Source organism: Gorilla gorilla, chromosome 2, assembly GCF_029281585.2.
Source record: "Gorilla gorilla gorilla isolate KB3781 chromosome 2, NHGRI_mGorGor1-v2.1_pri, whole genome shotgun sequence".
Classification (NCBI taxonomy): Eukaryota; Metazoa; Chordata; class Mammalia; order Primates; family Hominidae; genus Gorilla; species Gorilla gorilla.
In genome coordinates this window covers 191,715,110-191,734,611 of record NC_086017.1, presented here as the reverse complement: position 1 = coordinate 191,734,611, position 19,502 = coordinate 191,715,110, and the positions used below count along the sequence as shown (strand labels likewise).

General features: G+C 38.1%; 1 protein-coding gene across 2 annotated transcripts in view; it reads left to right on the top strand.

Annotated features, from left to right (window-relative positions):
* The window catches only part of CCDC39 (coiled-coil domain 39 molecular ruler complex subunit), a 247,000-nt gene that overhangs the window by 219,623 nt on the left and 7,875 nt on the right, over positions 1 to 19,502 (top strand). For both annotated transcript variants that reach the window (XM_063704408.1, XM_063704409.1), the window contains one exon: positions 9,476 to 9,599. In XM_063704408.1, the coding sequence (XP_063560478.1) occupies positions 9,476 to 9,599 (124 nt within the window). The remainder of the gene's footprint in view (positions 1 to 9,475; positions 9,600 to 19,502) is intronic.

Below are 19,502 nucleotides of genomic sequence, written 5' to 3'. Positions count from 1 at the left end.
ACGTCTAGATTTTGTTAGGGAATATTTTAATACAATTTTTGCGTCAATGTTCATGTGTATAAATGACCCATAATTCTCCTTGCTCTACTGTCCTTGTCAGGTTATCAGGATATTAAGGTTATGTCTGACTTCATAAAATGACTTGTGTGTATTTCTTATTTTTCTATACATTGAATACGTTTCTAAAAGAGTGGAATTATATCTTTTTTGTTTTTCAAAGACCCCACTGGAAAAAAAAGCCATTGGGAGCCTGAAGTTTTCTATGGGGGAACATTTTCAACTATTGGTTTATATACTGGTTATATAGGACAATGCAGATTTTGTATTTATTATTGATTCTGTTTTGGTAAATTCTATTTTTCTCTAGGAAAAATTTTCTATATTTATGCAAATTTCAAATTTATTGCCATACAGTTGTTTATAATTTTATTATTTAATAGTTGTATTTTTAGAGATGATTCCTTTTATATTCCTGACATTGGTTATTTGTGCATTCTTTTGGGGTAGGATAATTCTCACCACAAGTTAATCAGTATTAACATTATTTGGAAAGGATCTGCTCTTATTGCTATCTTCTATTGTCCATTCATTATTTCATTAGTTTCTGATCTTGCCTTTACTATTTTTTCCTTCTTTTATGCGGGGTTTTTAAATGTTCTTTTCCTAAATTCTTCAGATGCTTAGCTCATTAATTTTCAGTTTTGAAGTAAAAAAAAACCCTCTAAGTATTATATTAGCTGCATCCCACGAGAAATTAATATTGCCATTTTTTCTTTTTTACCTTTCCTGTCTTTCAATTGTCATAGACTTTACTTTTTAAACTTTATTGAGGTATATTTGAGATACATAAGTTGCACATATTTAAAGTGTACATTTGATAGGTTTTGACATATGTAATATACTGGAGAGACCATCACCACCATCAAGATAATGTATCCATCACCCCCACAAGTTTCTTTGTACCCCATTGTAATTCCTCCCTTCAGTCCTTCCCCCATGTTTCTCTCTCCGGACAACTGATCTCCTTTTCATCCATATAGTTCGGATTGCATTTTCAAGAGTTTAACGTAAATGGAATCCAATAGTAGGTCTGCGTTTTGTCTGGCTTTTTTCATTCAGCATAATTATTTTGAAATTCATCCATGTTGTGTATATCAATATACATTCCTTTTTGTCAGGGGTTGACACACTTTTTCTCTAAGAGCTAGATAACTAACTTACAGTTCCTTGCAGGCCATATTGTCTTTGTTTTATTTTTCAATTTTTTTCTAAAATTTTATTTCAATAATTTTTGAGAAACAGGTGGTTTTTAGCTACACAGATAAGTTCTTTAGCAGTAATTTCTGAGATTTTGGTGTATCTGAACCCAAGCAGTGTACACTGTACTCAAAGTAGAGTCCTTTATCCCTCAGGTCCCTCTCACACTCCACCCCCCACAAGTCCCCAAAGTCCATTATATCATTTTTATTCTCTTCCATCCTCATAGCTTAGCTCCTGCTTATAAGCGAGAACATAACAATATTTGATTTTCCATTCCTGAGGTACTTCACTTAGAATAATGGTCTCCAACTCCATCCAAGTTGCTGCAAATGCCATGATTTTGTTCCTTTTTGTGGCTGAGTAGTATTCCATGGTGTATATATACCACATTTTCTTTATCCACTTGTTGGTTGATTGGCATTTAGGCTGCTTCCAGTCATAGTTTTAATAACTCAACTCACTCAACTCTGTCATTGTAGACTGAAAGCAGCCACAGACACTGTCAAAGATGAGCATGGCTATTTTCCAATAAAACTTTATGAATACTGAAATTTTAAATTTTCATGAAATATAATTCTTTTATTTTTCTAATCACTTAAAAATTTAAAAGTCATTCTTAGCTTGTGGGCTATCTAAAAACAGGTGGCAGGCAGGATGGTTTGCTGACCCTGGCTTTCTCTTGTTAAATAGCAGTATTCCATTGCATGTGTTTACTCCAGTTTATTTATACATTTACCTGCTGATGGACATTTGAGTTGTTTCCAGTTCTTAGCTATTATAAACAAAGGTACTATGAACATATGTGTTCTTGGTATGGACATATGCTTTCTTTTCTCTTGGATAAATACTTAGGAGTAAAATTGCTGGATCATGTGGTAGGTATATATTTAACTTTTCAGGAAACATTAAGAAATTGCCATGTATTCATTATTTCTGTCTTTCCTGCTTTTCATTGTTTTTACTGAATTTTGTTTAGCCTTTTCTTTATTTGGAAGGTATACATTCTAATTTTAATTATTTTGTTGGTTATTCTTAGATTTAAAAGAAACTTTAATCATTTCTCTATGAATATTGAAAATTAGTTTCTATTATTTTCCCCTTCCTAAAGACTTTTAGCATCTCTTACCTCTTCTTTTCCTTTTCCCATCTTTCACATATTGTTGAAATACTGATTATAGTCTCTTGCTATTGTTTTTAATATTATGTCTTCACTTTTTTAAAAACTTCTTCATGTGCATTAAGCTGTGGATCCAAATGTCAGCAATAATTTAAAATTATGTATGTGTTTTGTTTCTTGATTTAATGGTTTTTTCATGTATCCCTTGTCATCATTCTATTTTCTTGGATTTCATTTCATTTTTTGGAGTACGATTTTGAATTTGTTTTTTCGAAATGATGTTTTCTGAAACTTTGCAGTCCTTGCATGTTTAATACATATATTTATTCTCCCTTAAACTTGAATGACAGAACATTGTAAAACATTGTTTCATATTCTGCTAGATGACAGTGTTGTTTATGAGAAGTCTGATTACAGATTAATGAAATTTATTTTGTAGGGAAACTGGGCTTTGTTTGTTTTCTTTCTGGAAGCTTTGGGACACTCTCTTTATCCTTGGTGTTTTATAATTTTCTTGTATGTGTCTGGGCATTTTGTCATTTTAAAGTTTCTCTTGCTTGACCCTTCCTGGAGCTCTTTCAGTTTAAAAAAATTTTTTATCTTCGGTTCAGGGGTACATGTGCAGGTTTGTTATACAGGTAAACTTGTGTCATGGGGGTTTGTTATATAGATTATTTCCTTACCCAGCTACTAATCCTAGTACCCAATAGTTATTTTTTCTGTTTTTATCCCTGCTTTCACCCTCCACCCACCAACAGGTCCCAATGTCCATTGTTTTCCTCTTAGTGTCCATGAGTTATCATTTAGCTCCCACTTATAAGTGAGAACATGCAGTGTTTGGTTTTCTGTTCCTGCATTAGTTTGCTAAGGATAATGGCCTCCAGCTCCATCCACGTTCCCGTGAAACACAAGATCTTATTCTTTTTTATGGCTGCATTGTATTCCATGGTGTATATATGGCACATTTTTTAAATCTAATCTGTCATTGATGGGTATTTAGGTTGATTCCATGTCTTTGCTACTGTGAATAGTGCTACAATGAACATTTGTGCACATGTATCTTTCTGGTAGAGTGACTTATATTCCTTTGGGTATATACCCAGTAATGGGATTTCTGGGTTGAATGATACTTCTGTTTTTACTTTCTTGAGGAATCACCACATAGCTTGCCACAATGGCTGAACTAATTTACATTCCCACCAATATTGTATAATAATTCCTTTTTCTCTGCAACCTCACCAGCATCTGTTATTTTATTTTATTTTATTTGACTTTAATGGCAGCCATTCTGACTGGTGTGAGATGGTATCTCGTTGTGGTTTTGATTTGCATTTTTCTAAAGATCTATTGAGCTTTTTTTCATATGCTTTTTGGCACATGCATGTCTCCTTTTGAAAAGTGTTCATGTCCTTTGCTCACTTTTTAATACGGTTGTATTTTTTCTTATAAATTTGTTTAAGTTCCTTATAGATGTTGGATATTAGACCTTTATCAGATGCAGAGTTTGCAAAAATTTTCTCCCATTTTGTAGGTTGTCTGTTTTCTCTGTTGATAGTTTACTTTGCCGTGCAGAAGCTCTTCAGTTTTAATTAGATCCCATTTATCACTTTTTGTTTTTGCTGTGATTGCTTTTGGCATCTTCATCATGAAATCTTTGCCCTTTCCTCTGTCCAGAATAATACTGCCTAGGTTGTCTTCTGGGTTTTTATAGTTTTGAGTATTACATTTAAATATTTAATCCATCTTGAGTTGATTTTTATATGTGGTATAAGAAAGGGGTCCAGTTTCAATCTTCTGCATATGGCTAGCAAGTTATCCCAGCACCATGTATTGAATAGCGAGTCCATTCCCCATTGATAGTTTTTCTCAGTTTTGTTGAAGATGAGATGGTGGTAGGGATGCAGCCTGATTTCTGGGCTCTCCTGTTGCATTGGTCTGTATGTCTGTTTTTGTACCAGTACCATGTTGTTTTGGTTACTGTAGCCCTGTAGTGTACTTTGAAGTTGGGTAACGTGATGCCTCAAGCTTTGTTATTTTTGTTTAGGACTGCCTTGGCTATTCAGACTCTTTTTTGGTTCCATATGAATTTTAAAATAGTTTTTTTCTAGTTCTATAAAAATGTCATTGGTAGTTTGACAGAAATAACATTGAATCTGTAAATTGCTTTGGGCAGTATGGCCATTTTAACATTGATTCTTCCTATCCATGAGAAATCAGTTTTCTGCTGATTTCCTTGAGCAGTGTTTTGTAATTCTCATTGTAGAGATCTTTCACCTCCCTGGTTAGCTGTATTCCTAGGTATTTTATTCTTTTTGTGTTAATTGTGTAATGGGATTGCGTTCCTGATTTGGCTATTGGCTTGACTGTTATTGGTATATAGGAATGCTAGTAATTTTTATTCGTTGATTTTGTATCCTGAAACTTTGCTGAAGTTGTCTGTCAGCTGAAGCAGCTTTTGGGCTGAGACTATGGGGTTTTCTAGATATAGAATCATATCATCTGCAAACAAGGATAGTTTGACTTCCTCTCTTCCTATTTAGATGCTCTTTATTTCATTCTCTTGCCTACTGCTCTGTCCAGGACTTCCAATACTATGTTGACTAAGAGTGATGAGAGAGGGCATCCTTGTCTTATGCTGGTTTTCAAGAGGAATGCTTCCAGCTTTTCCCCATTTACTATCATGTTGGCTGTGGGTTTGTCATAGATGGCTTTTATTATTTTGAGGTATGTTCCTTCAACACCTAATTTATTGAGAATTTTTAACATGAAGAGGTGTTGACTTTTATCAAAAGCCTTTTATAGATCTATTAAGATAATCATGTTATTTTTGTCTTTAGTTCTGTTTATGTGATGAATCAAATTTATTGATTTGTGTATGTTGAGCCACTGACAGCTTGCACCATGCACCTTGAAAAGCCGCAGGTACTCAATATCAGCCCGTGAAGGCAGGCACAGGGGCTATACCCTAAAACGCCACAGGGGCAGAGCTACCCAAGGCCTTGGGAGCCCACCCCATGTATCAGTGTGCCCTGGATGTGAGACATGGAGTCAAAGGAGATTATTCTGGAGCTTTAAGGAGTGCCCTGCCAGGTTCTGGACTTGCATAGAGCCTGTGGCCCCTCTGTTTTGGCCAACTTCTCCAATTTGGAACAGGAACATTTACCCAATGCCTGTACCCCCATTGTATCTTGGAAGCAACTCGTTTTTTATTTTACAGGCTCATAGGCGGAAGGGACTTGCTTTGTCTCAGATGAGACTTTGGACTTGGACTTTTGAGTTAATGCTGGAGTGAGCTAAGACTTTGGGGGATTATTGGGAAAGTATGATTGGTTTTTAAATGTCAGGACATGAGATTTGGGAGGCACTAGGGGCAGAATATGGTTTGGCTCTGTGTCCCCACCCAAGTCTCATCTACAATTGTAATCTCATGTTGAGGGAGGGACCTGGTGGGAAGTAATGGATGTTGGTGGTGGTTTCCCCAGTGCTGTTCTTGTGAGTGAGTGAGTTCTCATGAGATCTGATGGTTTAAAAATGTCTCTTGCTTTCTCCTGCTGCCTTGTAAAGATGCTGCTTCCCCCTTGCCTTCCATCATGATTCATGATTATATGTTTCCTGAGGCCTCCCCAGACATGTGGAACTATGAGTCAATTAAATCTCTTTTATTGCAAATTATCCAGTCTCAGGTAGTATCTTTATAGCAGTTTGAAAATGGACTAATACAATGGTTATTCCTTTAACTGTGGTGTAGACTGAGTACAGTCAACAGATTTCTTTTCTGGATGTTTTCACAGGGCCGAGGCTTTGTGTGAGGTCTTTATTTGTAGCTGACTTCTTATCTTTGGTTTCACAGGGGGATATGTTAGGAAGTTATTTTTGGTGTTGAAGCTTTGGGGTGTGATCCAGTAGGTGGTGCTTAGGTGTAGTGGTCAGTATGTAGGCTCTTGCTTGGCTGTGTGGCTGCTCTATATTTCCTCACAGTCATGCTCTCTCTCAGTGCTCTGTAAGTGGGGGCTGCTCTCTCACCTGAGTGCTGGCTGTAGATCATGGCTTGGTGCTACTGGGCTGCCCACCACAGCTCTGGGGTGATCTCAGGGTTTATGTTTCTTTCCCAACTTGGAGGCAGCTGAATAAGGTACCTTAGTAGTGGTTGTGGCTGAGGGTCTTTTGTCTCCTGACGGCTTCATCCCAGAGAGGTGCAGGTCAGCAATCACTGAATGCAATAAACCCAGGATGAGGTAGTCTGTGCTATGGGCCCAATCTGGGGACACCCTACCTGGTGATGAGCAGTGGGGGTTTATGTGATCCATGGGAGATGGACTGGCTTCCTCTCCTTGGGTGGATTGCAGCTTGTTGCAAATACGGATGAGGCACTTACGGTCTCTGCTCCTTGGTTAATCTGAGGATAGCTGGGGTAGTACCACTGCAGAGCCAGTGGCAGAAGCTTTTGGTTGCCCCTGGTGGCTCTACCTCTGAGAAACATTTAGCTGCTGTTACTGGTAGTGTTCAGCTGGTGGGGTGGGGTGGGGTGGCTGTACTGCTGGTGTGAGCTTGTGGCTTGCTAGGGAGCAAGGAGTTAAGGGAGTCAGGAGAAGAGAGTGGTTGTCTTCTCTGCATGGTGACTGTAGTGTGCTGTAAGCTCAGGCATAGTCCTCAGGTTGTTTTTTCCCCAAATCAAGGGCAGCAGGGATAGAACTGCTGCTGTGGTCGTGGCAGAGGGGCTATCATGTGCCTCTGGGAGCCTCTGCAGGACACTCCAGGCCACTACCAGTGGGTATGCTCAGCCACGGGTGGAGCAACTGTTCTGTGGTCACGGGCTGGGGCCCCTGCCTGGTGAAGAGTCAGGGGATAGGGGTTCCCAGGGAAGAGGGGCTGAACTCCTTTCTGTATGGTCTATTTTAGTTATTTCATTCAAGTCTTCCTTTGGGTCAGGAGAGTATTTTTCTATTTAATTTTTTTCTTACCATCATACTCTCCTGTTTTCTCCATTTGTTGCTCATTTTTACTAGATGTTGGCCCTTTTAGGTCTGTCCTCCAGGTTTCTTTTTTCTCCTTGTATTTTACTTTCTCAGATATTCTTTATCTCTCTCTCCCTATTCTCCTCTCCTCTGCCTAATCTCCCCCCTTGTCTCTCTCTCCAGATTGCTCATTAAATCTTTATTCTTCACTGCTCTTACATTGAAGAAGAAAACTTATTTGCAAGCACTGTTATTCTTTCATTAGTCCTTTATTTTCATAGCAGCCCATCTTGTTTTATGGGTGTTTTTGGAATCAATATCCTCTTCTCTTTTAGAGGGTACTAATTAGAAGACTGAACATTGTCTTCTATGCATTATGTGTCAGGTCTGTTCTTTGTTCATTTTTGCCATTTGCTTTCCATAAATGTTTAATGGTCCTTTGTTAATATTTATTAATAAATGCTTATTAATCGGTGGATATTGGTAGCTAACTGGTAAGGGTTTCCTCTGCAATTAAGTGGATCTCTGGTTTTCTCCAACAGATCGCTCCTCTAAATGGGAGGGCCGATTGTAGGCTCGTGCTAGTTTGTCCTGTAAAGAGCGTAATAGCTATTAAGCAGGATTAGGATTTCATGGTTACAAAAAGTTAGGAGGTGTTTATTTTGAGTGATGAAGACTTTATCTCATTCCTAAGTAGAACTGCCTTTCTTTTTCATTTACTTCCACTGTTGGAGGAAGCCTAGAATTACTTCATGTTTTTACCTCTTTCTCTAGCTTCAACATACATGCTAGGAACTGTGGTAATTTTTTGGTTATCATTGGAGCAGAAAGCATTCCTGACATTTCTGTATGTTTCGAGGGGTTGAGGGGAATGGCCCAGAGTTGTTGATTATAGCCTCACAGATCACTCTTGTTCTTTTTCTTATTTCTGAGTTTGGATTTTTTTCAGACTTCTTTGGTAGAAAATGGCTCCTGCTTCTGCAGTGGTCTTCCGTGTGTGTCTATTTTTTTTCCATTAATCTTACCCCATCTGTTTTCCATGAATTCATGAAAAATTATTGTACCTTTCTGATTCTCAGAACTGCTATGTTGCTGTTTTTTTAATCTTTTTTTATTTTAGAAAGGAAGAGTAATATACTGTGCTTGGTCCACAATCTTGAAGTCCAGCAAGTTTTTATGATCACATAAAGGATGAGTAAATATTTTCTGAGGAAATGAGTGATGATTAAAAATAAGAAAAACTGTAACTTATGACACTAAATATATCTTACCATGAGTTTTCTCTAGCAGTAGAAAAACTGGTAGGTTGAGGATTTCTTTTTCACCATGGTTAGAGAGCTTACTTTCATGAGTTTGTAGCAGGCAGTTGAGGCACTCTCCATATTGCCAGGCATATATTAAGATTACTAGTATTAAGTTCTAAAAAATAGCTCATAAAATATAAATTTACTGAAATAAAAGGAGAAAGTAACCAACAGATTTAAGAATCTGAATTCTGGAAGACAATTCTCAACCGCCCTGTTTGGACTATCTTTTTAAAGACGTTTGAATAGCAAACAGCCTCAGAAACTAGAGGTAGTATCTCCTTCTGGAGCAAAAGTTAGGCATGTTTGCTTATTTCCCACTATAAAATATTTGGGTTACCTAGGCTTGAGATTCCTCAGCTGTGATGCAAATCTACTGTTTGCAGCATCCACTTGAGCCCCTTCTTGCTCCCATGGGATGTAGGGAGCAAGGGGAACCAGTCAAACAGGAATCTTATGCTACTTGCTGTGTCATGAGAAATAAAGTCCGTTGTCTCTGAAACAGGGATTGTGTCTTCTGCCAGCAAAAGACACAATGAAACTGTGGCAGGCTAACTTGTCAGCTTTCAAGTAGGGTAAATATCAGATCCTTCACACTGAATTATTAAATTAAAACGTGAGAACAAATTTAATGTTTGAGTTTAGTAGTAACACAAATCCAAATGTCTTCAATAAGAACACCTGATAGTCTTTTTATTAAATTAAAACGTGAGAACAAATTTAACCTGTTTGAGTTTAGTAGTAACACAAATCCAAATGTCTTCAATAAGAACACTTGATAGTCCTTTAAAAAATGTAAAGTATGTTATTCATTTCTCAGTGTTTCTTTTTCTTATTAGCACTGAGTTTCGCGAGCGGCTAAGTAAAATTGAGAAGCTGAAGAATAGATATGAAATTCTGACTGTTGTTATGCTGCCTCCCGAAGGAGAAGAGGAGAAAACACAGGCCTATTATGTAATAAAGGTAATTTTAATTGATTCACAGTTGTGATGGTATGAAATTTTGTTAACTCATTCATCATAATCCTCTGAATTTAAAAAAAAAACAACAATATTGCAACTTTCCCTCCATGAAATCTAGCAACTATTTCACTTAATTAGGGCCACTATTACACTTAACAAAGGCCAAAACATTCATTCCTAAATGGAGATACTGAAAGCACTATTCATTCTATATACCTCTAGTCCGTGAGGTCAAGCACTGCCCTCTGATTCCCAAAACTTACTGTGAACTTGCTCCAGAAGTCTTCCTCTTTTGAGTTCAGGTCGTTCTACTTGACCATTCTTTGACACTTTTTTCTTTTTGCTATTATTTGCAGCATGTCATTTCCCCTAGGCAAGATTCATAATCTTTTTAAGACCTATTATCACTCTAAGTGTCTTTGGTATGCATGTGACAACCTGTTCAACAATTGAGGCTTAAAGCTTTCCTTTACTTCACTATAGCCACCCACTCTTATGCCACACCCTGGCTGGACCTTAGCATTTCTTGGAGCTACACCACCTCTGAATTTTAAACTCCAGTTTACCATTAGAGTCCTGGTATGGCAGCTGTTCAGAGAGGAAGAGGGCTGCTTCCCTGCCCATATATCCCTATAATATGATATTATAGGGAGACAGACCAGGTGAATCTGTTTTTTTCTGATGTTTGACAGTTGTCTGTCATCCCATGGTTATCTTTAACCCAAAGGGGAAATTCATTAAGTGATGTGGAATTGAATGCTATTCTCTTTCTAAGCACTGCTATATTCATCTTTCCCATGTAGAAAATACCCTGAACAGGAGTAATTTCCTTTACAGAAAGGTCTAGGAAATTACCCAAAATGCTACAAACAAGGGATGGAACTTGTAACTTTGACTCACTTCCCTGTACCATACATGAATAGGGGTAAGATGATCTTCCAGTTCACACCTTCAGAGAATGGCTCTTGTGGATGCTCTCTCCCTTTGATTTCTACCAACTTAATTGGCCAAATTTTCTCCTGTAGCTCTTCTTCAAATCTGCCCCTAACAAATGCAGCAAGCATGGTATGCCTGTCACTTTGCTTGAAATTCTGCCTTCCCTATGAGAAATCAGTCCCAGCTCTCAAAACTTTCTTATAACTTGTCAGTCTGTAATACCTCAGGCTTCTGCCCAAACAGGACTTCTCTCCTCTCAGGTTTTAAAAGTTCCTGAAGGATAAAGGGTAGGCTCTAATTTTTTAGGTATTGGGAAATCGGAAGATGTTGCAATTCCAATTAAGTTTCTCTAACAAGTGGTGTGATGGGTTACCTAAAAGTACTGATGTTAAGTGTGTCTTCATCCATATCCTACCACTGCTTCGGTAGGTGACCAGGAATAAGTTACTTAACCACGTGAGGCCTAAGTTTCCTCACTTGGAAAATGAAGAGGGTAATATTGTTACTTTTGTTGGGAGAAAAGAGAAAATACATGTAAAGCCCTTGGGACGGTGGCTGGCACAAAATCAGTCCTCAATAAATGTTAGTTATTATTATTACTGTGATGATGCTGATTAACCTAACTCACAGGAACACAGGCAAGTTTTATATGAAGAAAGAATATTCCTTCTGTTTACAGTGAAAGTGCTGGATAAATATCAGAATAATTATTATGCTAAATGAATTGAGGCTATCAGTTACTTTCTCAATGTCCTGATGCCATATTTCTTATCTTCCATCTTCTCTGGGATCCACAGCTTGCCACGCAGTTATTCCCATTTTTTGTTGTTGTTGTATAGCATGTTTACACTTTTTACTGGTAACACTTCACAAGTCTCAGATGTGTAAAAATGAAACTTAAATAATAACTAAACTCAGTCTAACTTATATCAGGAAAAATTATGGCCTGAAAAATAGAGAAAAGCAAACCATGGGTGCAATGATGCCAGTGCATGGTGATACCAAAGTGTTGGCATTTTCTAGTGGGCCCTCCAGGTATTATCTGATTCTATAGGAGTGCAGACCTTCGACTCTCTATTGACTAGCTTATTTTACAACTCTGTAGGTATAGATGATAACTTGCAGACAACTGATAGTAACATAAGTGATATCTTGCTGCTAACAATGTAAATGAATTTTGGCCAGTAGAAATACAACTCTGCTCTATAGAAAAGATAACCCAAGCATTGAAGTTTATTACACTAAAATATATTAATATGTTTTGCATCTACCAGCAAATTCATTTCAGCATTTCTGATTCAACATGTCTATAATATAAAATCTGTTTTCATATTCTTCTTTGAAATAAGTCTCAATATCTTACTGGCTCTTCATTAAGTTGAGTAAAACCTTTAATAAAAGTTCACTTCATATTTGTATAAGAATTTTTAACTATTTGAAAATAGTACCTTGGCATTTTCACTGCTGGGAAAAACCTTGCCAATTAGAAGTTAAGTTTTGTGGCCGGGCGCGGTGGCTCACGCCTGTAATCCCAGCACTTTGGGAGGCCGAGGCGGGCGGATCACGAGGTCAGGAGATCGAGACCATCCTGGCTAACACAGTGAAACCCCGTCTCTACTAAAAATACAAAAAAAATTAGCCGGGCGTGGTAGTGGGCGCCTGTAGTCCCAGCTACTCGGGAGGCTGAGGCAGGAGAATGGCGTGAACCTGGGAGGTGGAGCTTGCAGTGAGCCGAGATCGCACCACTGCACTCCAGCCTGGGCGACAAAGCAAGACTCCGTCTCAAAAAAAAAAAAAAAAAAAAAAGAAGTTAAGTTTTGTTTTTTCAATGTAAGTCTGTTTTCCAATGTAGTGGATTCTGTTTGTTGATGTAGTAGATTTAGGATTTAAATTTAGTCAGTTCAAAATTTTTTCCCTTCCCTTATTCTTCTTATGTTGTCTACAAAGGGATCTCTCCTGATGGATACATATATTATGTTTATGGCTGTGGGTAATAGGAATTTGATTACAATGCTAACCACTGTTGTGTTTTCTGAATGTTGTGGATGAGGCCTCAGCAAACTATGCACTCCAGCCAAATGCTGCCCACCACTTGTTTTGTAAATAAGTACTGGAAGACAAAATACATACACTTATTCATTTATATATTGTTTATGGCTGCTTACATGCTACAATGACAGAATGAAGTAGTTTCGACAGACTGAATGGCCCATAAAGTCTAATTTCTATTTGGCCCTTTACAGACAAAGCTTGTTGACCCTTTTTATTAGTTTCTTAGGGCTGCTGTAACAAAATACAATAAACTAGATGGTTTAAACAACAGAAATATATGTCTCAGGCCAGGTGCAGTAGCTCACGCCTGTAATCCCAGAACTTTGGGAGGCCGAGGCGGGTGGATCACGAGGTCAGGAGATCGAGACCATCCTGGCTAACATGGTGAAACCCCGTCTCTACTAAAAATACAAAAAATTAGCCGGGTGTGGTGGTGGGCGCCTGTAGTCCCAGTTTCTCGGGAGGCTGAGGCAGGAGAATGGCATGAACCCAGGAGGCGGAGCTTGCAGTGAGCCGAGATTGCACCACTGCACTCTAGCCTGGGCGACAGAGTGAGACTTCGTCTCAAAAAAAAGGAAATATATATCTGATACATCTGGAGTCTAGAAGTCCAAGATGAAGGTGTTGATAGGGTTGGTTTCTTCTGAAGGCTATGAAGAATAACCTGTTCTATGCCTCTCTCCTAGCTTCTGGTGGTCTGCTGACAATCTTTGGTGTTCCTTAGTTTGTAAATGCATCACCCTGAAATCTGCCTTCATCTTTACATGGTGTTCCTTCCTGTGTCTCTTCACATAGTTTTCCCTCTGTCCAAATTTCCCATTTTAATAAGGACACCAGTTATATCAGATTAGGACCAACCTAATGACCTCAATTTAACTTGACTATATCTGCAAAGACCCTATTTCCAAATAAGGTCACCTTCTGGGGTACCACAGGTTGGGATATCAACATATCTTCTTATAAGGGACACAGCTCAATTCATAGCTCCTGTCTTTGGTCTTGTAGTAAGCTCCTGTCTTTGGTCTTTGTTCTATGCGGCATACATGGCTTTTTCATCAACTCTAGTATCTTATAATATCTAACCCTTAAAGGCCAAACTGAAAAATATAATTAGTAACCAGTGAAGGACTAGTATTTTTCAAATCTCATTTCCAAGTTCCTCTTAGTCTTTATAAGTAAACAGTCTAGTTCTGACTGTAATTTAATGACACTGTCCAATTAAGTTACTTGAAAATATTGGACAGACTTTTGAGAGATATATCATCTCTGATTTAGAAGTGAATGGAATCAGAATTTTAGAACTTCAAGCTATACATGGAATTATATCAGGAATTTGCATAAAATGAACAAATTCAACTCCTTCATTTGAAAAATGAAGAAACTGACCCAGTAGTCCACAACTAAAATTTGTTTGGCTCATTCCAGCTCATTCTCCCACTATTCTTTTATATTTCAGATGAAATGGGGTTACCAATTTGAGACTCAAAGGAATTAGATATAATTTCTATAATTTTTTTGCTAAACTTTTTAAAATTATGTAATACTTATCACAAAATATGTGTAACTAATGTTCTGAAGCGCAATAAAATAAATGCCAGTGAAAATGTTAAGAATGGAAATATTACTAATAAAACTTATCTTTACAATTCCCCCTGCCCTGCTGCAGGCTGCTGTGAAAGTGACACATAAGCAGACTGCACTCCCCACAGCTTCCTACCCATGTAAATCACCTGAGAGGAACCACAACCTCTGGCCATGGGCCCATAGCATTTTCACTGCTGGGAAAACCCTTGCCAATTAGAAGTTAATTTTTGTTTTTTCAATGTAAGTTTGTTTTTCAATGTAGTAGATTCTGTTTCTTGATGTAGTAGATTTAGGATTTTGCCATTTTGAGAATTTAATGCTGGGCTGTGCCTTGAAACACTACTGCAACTACCACCTGTCCAAGGTGGGAGAGGGGTGACCAAGCACTCCAGTGCACCCCTAAGACAATTCCCACGACCTTGCTACTGGCTGTTGTGAGACGGAGGTGTGAGAAGGCTGCACTCCTCACAACTTGTTACCCACCTGAGCACCTCACCTGAGAGGAACCCTGCACTCTCTGGTTGCAAGGCCACAGCCACGAGCATTTGGAGAGTTTAATGCTACACCATGCCCCACATTTGGGCCAAGTGCAGGTTGACATTGCTGCAGCTGTCTCCGATCCAAGGCGGGAGAAAAGAGACCAGGCACTCCCATGTACTCTGGTGACGATTCCTGCTGTCCCACTATGGCTGCTGTGGGACTTCCTACAGCTTCTTACCCATGCTGTTCCACCTAAGAAAGGCTGCACCCTCCCTGGTGGCAGGCCTACAGCACAGCCACCACAGCCCATACCTGAGTATTCTGCCAGTGTCCTGGGAACCACCCCACCTTTGACTGTCACAGCCAGAACCTCCTTAAAGGTATTACCAAGGGGCCTGAGGACTAGTCTGCTGGCCCAAACCCATCCCCCAAGTACTCAAGTATGCCATCCAGGGGCCCAGATATTTACTAACCCAGTGCATCACTGTTGGCACATGATCAGTCCTGCTAGAGTCTGAAGTTGGGGCAACTCAACCTACAAATACCACCACAGCTGACACCCACTCCCATGCACTACCAACAGGCCAGAGGACCAGCATGTCCAACCCATTGCAGCTACCAGCAACACCAGTATGGACCTTCTGGGTTCCAGTGAGTTGCTTTACCACCGCTACTGCCATTACCTGCATCACACCAGCTGCCCAGGGGCCTGAAAACCCGCCTGCATGTCGGGCCCACCATTCCCACTACCAACATCTGAGGCAAGCTACCCAGAGGCCCAAGAATCAGCCTTCCAGGATCCACTAACACCAGTGACAGTATAAGCTACTCTCTGGCCTGAGAATAGATACACTCAGCCCACCACTGCCACCAATGGGGCCCAAAGACAGGCTTACCTGGCATCCTAGACCCCAGCAAAACTTCACCAAAGCTCAACTAATAACCATACCTTAAGTCACTGAGGAAATCACAGATACCACTGAACCTGTGTACTGCCTAAGAAATCATACAAAGACCACACTACCACAGGCACCCCACATCAAAGCACCAACTACATATGTACTTCTTCAGGAGAAAATCCTCTCCTAGGAAAGCAATTTCAAAAAATTAGCAGAAGCAACTGTTACATGAGATATGCATCTATCAATGGAAGGACACAGGAACCATGAAAAAGCAAGGAAATGTGACCCACCATATGACAACTGTTCGGCAATAGATCCCACTCAAAAAGAAATCCTTGAAATGCCAGATGAAAAATTCAAAATATTGATAGAAGCTCAATTAGATGCAAGAGAAATCTGAAAACCAATACAAAGAAATCAGAAATCAATTCAGGGTATGAGCAAAAAACTCACCAAGGAGATATCTTAAAAAAAAAAAAAAAGAAAAATAGACTACACAAGCAAAAGAAAGAGTCAATAACAGACTAGACAAGCAACAGAGAGAATCTCAGACCTTGAAGACAGGTCTTTTAAAATAACCAGTCAGACAAATTAAAAAAAAAAGAATAAAAAAGAATGAACAAGGCCTTCAAGATGTTTGGAACTAGTAAAGTGACTGAACTTACAAATTATCAGTTATGCCTGAGGGGTAAGAGAGAGAAATAAGTTTAGAAAGCCCATTTAAGGAAATAATTGATGAAAACATCTCAAGTCTAGTAAGAGAGTTAGACGCCGAGACACAAGAGGCCCAGCAATCCTCAGGAAAATACATTTCAAAACAATACCTCATCATGGTGTATTGTAATCAGAATGTCTAAAGTCAAAGTGAAACTGCAAGAGAAAAGTTAAAATTAGCAAGAGAAAAGCATCTAGTCACCTATAAAGGAAACCCCATCAGAATAACAGCAGACTTCTCAGCAGAAATCTTACAGGACAGAAAAGAATGGGACAGAATTTTCAAAGCACTAAAAGGAAAACAAAAACAAAACCAGAACAAAATAAAACCAAAAAACACCTGTCAGCCCCCAATTTTATATCCAGCAAGAATAAGCTTCATAAAGGAAGAAGAAATACCCAGCAAAGCAAACACTAAGGGAATTCTTCACCACTAGACTGGTCCTCTAAGAAATGCTCAAAGGAGTTTTAAAATGGAAACAAAATGTCAGTATTCACCATCATGAAAACACACAAAAGTATAGGACTCAAAGGTCTTATAAAACAAACACACAAAAGAGGAAGAGAAAGGCATCACTGGCAACATAACAGAATTCTACCAAAACACAGACGACCACACAGAGAAAAAAAAGAAATAATTTATAAACCAACTAGGTAACAATTGAAAATATGACAGGAACAAAATCATACATATCAATATAAGTTTGAATGTAAATGGATCAAACGACCCAATTAAAACATATAGATGGTGGAATGGATAAAAAACGTGATCCAACAATATGCTGCTTACATGAAACTCACCTTATTGGTAAAGATATATATACTGAAAGTAAAGGGGTGGAAAAAGACATTCCATGGAAACCAAAAGCAAGTAGGAGTAGCTTTACTTATATTAGATAAAAGAGATATTAAATCAAAACAGTAAAAGAAGACAAAGAAGGTTATTATATAATGATAAAGGGATTACTTCTGCAAGAGGATATAACAATCCTAATTATATATGCACAACACTGCAGCACCTAGATTCATAAAACAAGCATTACCAGATTGAAATAAAGAAACAGCAAGACAATAATGGTGGGTCAACACCCCACTGACAGCACTAGGCAGATTATCAAGACAGAAAATCAACAAAGAAACACTGGACTTAAATCGGGCTTTAGACCAAATGGACGTTAACAGACATCTACAGAACATTCTACCCAACGACTGCATAATATACCTTCTTTTCATAAGCACATGAAACATCTCCAAGACAAGCCAGAAAACAAGTCTCAAAAAAAATTAAAAAAAAAAATCTTCTCAGACCACAGTGGAGTGAAAAACCGGGAATCAATGCTCAGAAAACTTTGGGCACTTTACAGATATATGGAAATTAAACAATATGCTCCTAAATGATCACTGGGTTAACAAAGAAATCAGGATGGAAATTAAAAAAAATTTTTGAAATGAATGAAAATGGATACACAACATACCAAAACCTGTGGGATAGAGCAAAAGGAATGCTAAGGGGGACGTTTATAGCATTAAATGCCTATGTCAAAAATGTAGAAAGATCATCAATTAACAACCTAACACTGCACCTCAAGGAATTAGCAAAACAAGAAAAAAAACAAAACCAAACCAAAGTTAGCAGAACAAAAGCAATAACAGATTAGAGCAAAACTAAATGAAATAGAGACAAAAAAAATTTACAAATGATCAAGGAAATTAAAAGTTTGTTCCTCAAATGACAAACAAAATTGATAAACTGCTAGCTAATCAAGAACAGAGATCCAAGCAAACAAAATCGGAAAACAAAAAGGAGACATTACAACTGAACTACAGAAATATGAAAGATCATCAGGGACTATACTAACTTATAAATTAGAAAACCTAGAGTAAACGGATTCCTGGAAACAGGTAAATTTCTGGAAACATATAATACACCCTCCCAAGGTTGAACCAGGAAGAAACAAAAATCCCGAATAAACCGATAATATAAATAGCAAGAATGAATCCATAATAATAATAATAATAAAAATCTCCAAACAACAACAAAAAAGCCCAGGGTAAGATGTAGTAACAGCTAAATTCTACCAAGCATACAAAGAAGAACTAATACAAATCCTCCTGAAACTGTTCCAAAATATTGAGGAGGAGGGAATGCTCCCTAACTCATTCTATAAGGCCAGTATCACACTGATACCAAAACCAGACAAGGACACAACACAAAAAAGAAAACGATAAATCAATATTCCTGATGAACACAGACCACAGACACAAAAATCTCCAGCAAAATACTAGCAAATTGAGTCCAACAGCACATCAGGAAGATAATACACCATGATGAAGGGGGTTTTATGCCAGGGATGAAAGAATGGTTTAGTATATGCAACTTAATAAACATGATACATCACATAAACAGAATTAAAGACAAAAATCATATAATCATCTCAATAGATGCAGATAAAGCAATGTGATAAAATTCAGCATTCCTTCATGACAAAACCCTCCATAAACCAGGCATAGAGGGAACATACCTCAAAATAATAGATGCCATCTATGACAAACCCACAGCCAACATCATACCGAATGGGGGAAGAGCTGAAGGCATTTCCCGTAAGAATTAGAACAAGACAAGGATGCCCACTTTCACCCACTCCTATTCAACATAGTACTGGAAGTCCTAACCACAGCAATCAGGCAAGAGAAATAAATAAAAGTCTTTCAAATAGGAAAAGAGGAAGTTAAATTATCTGTGTTCACATGATATGATCTTACATCTAGAAAGCCCTAAGAACTCCACCAAAAAAAATCTTAGATTGGATAAATGAATTCAGCAGTTTCGGGATACAAAATCAAGGTACAAAAATCCGTAGCATTTCTATAAACTAATAATGATATAGCTGAGAACCAAATGAAGAAGGCAATTCCATTTATAACAGATACAAAAACAGTACCTAGAAATGTATTTAACCAAGGAGGTAAAAGAGCTCTATAAGGAAAACTACAAAACACTGATGAAAGAAATTATAGATGACACAAAGGTAAAAACATTACATGCTCATGGATTGGAAGAATTAATATTGGTAAAATGACCATGGTGCCCAAAGGAATCTACAGATTCAATGCAACCCCTATCAAAATACCAATTTCATTTTTCACAGAATTAGAACAATCCTAAAATTCACATGCAACACAAAAATCCAAATAACCAAAGTAATCCTAAGCAAAATGAACAAAGCTGGAGGGAT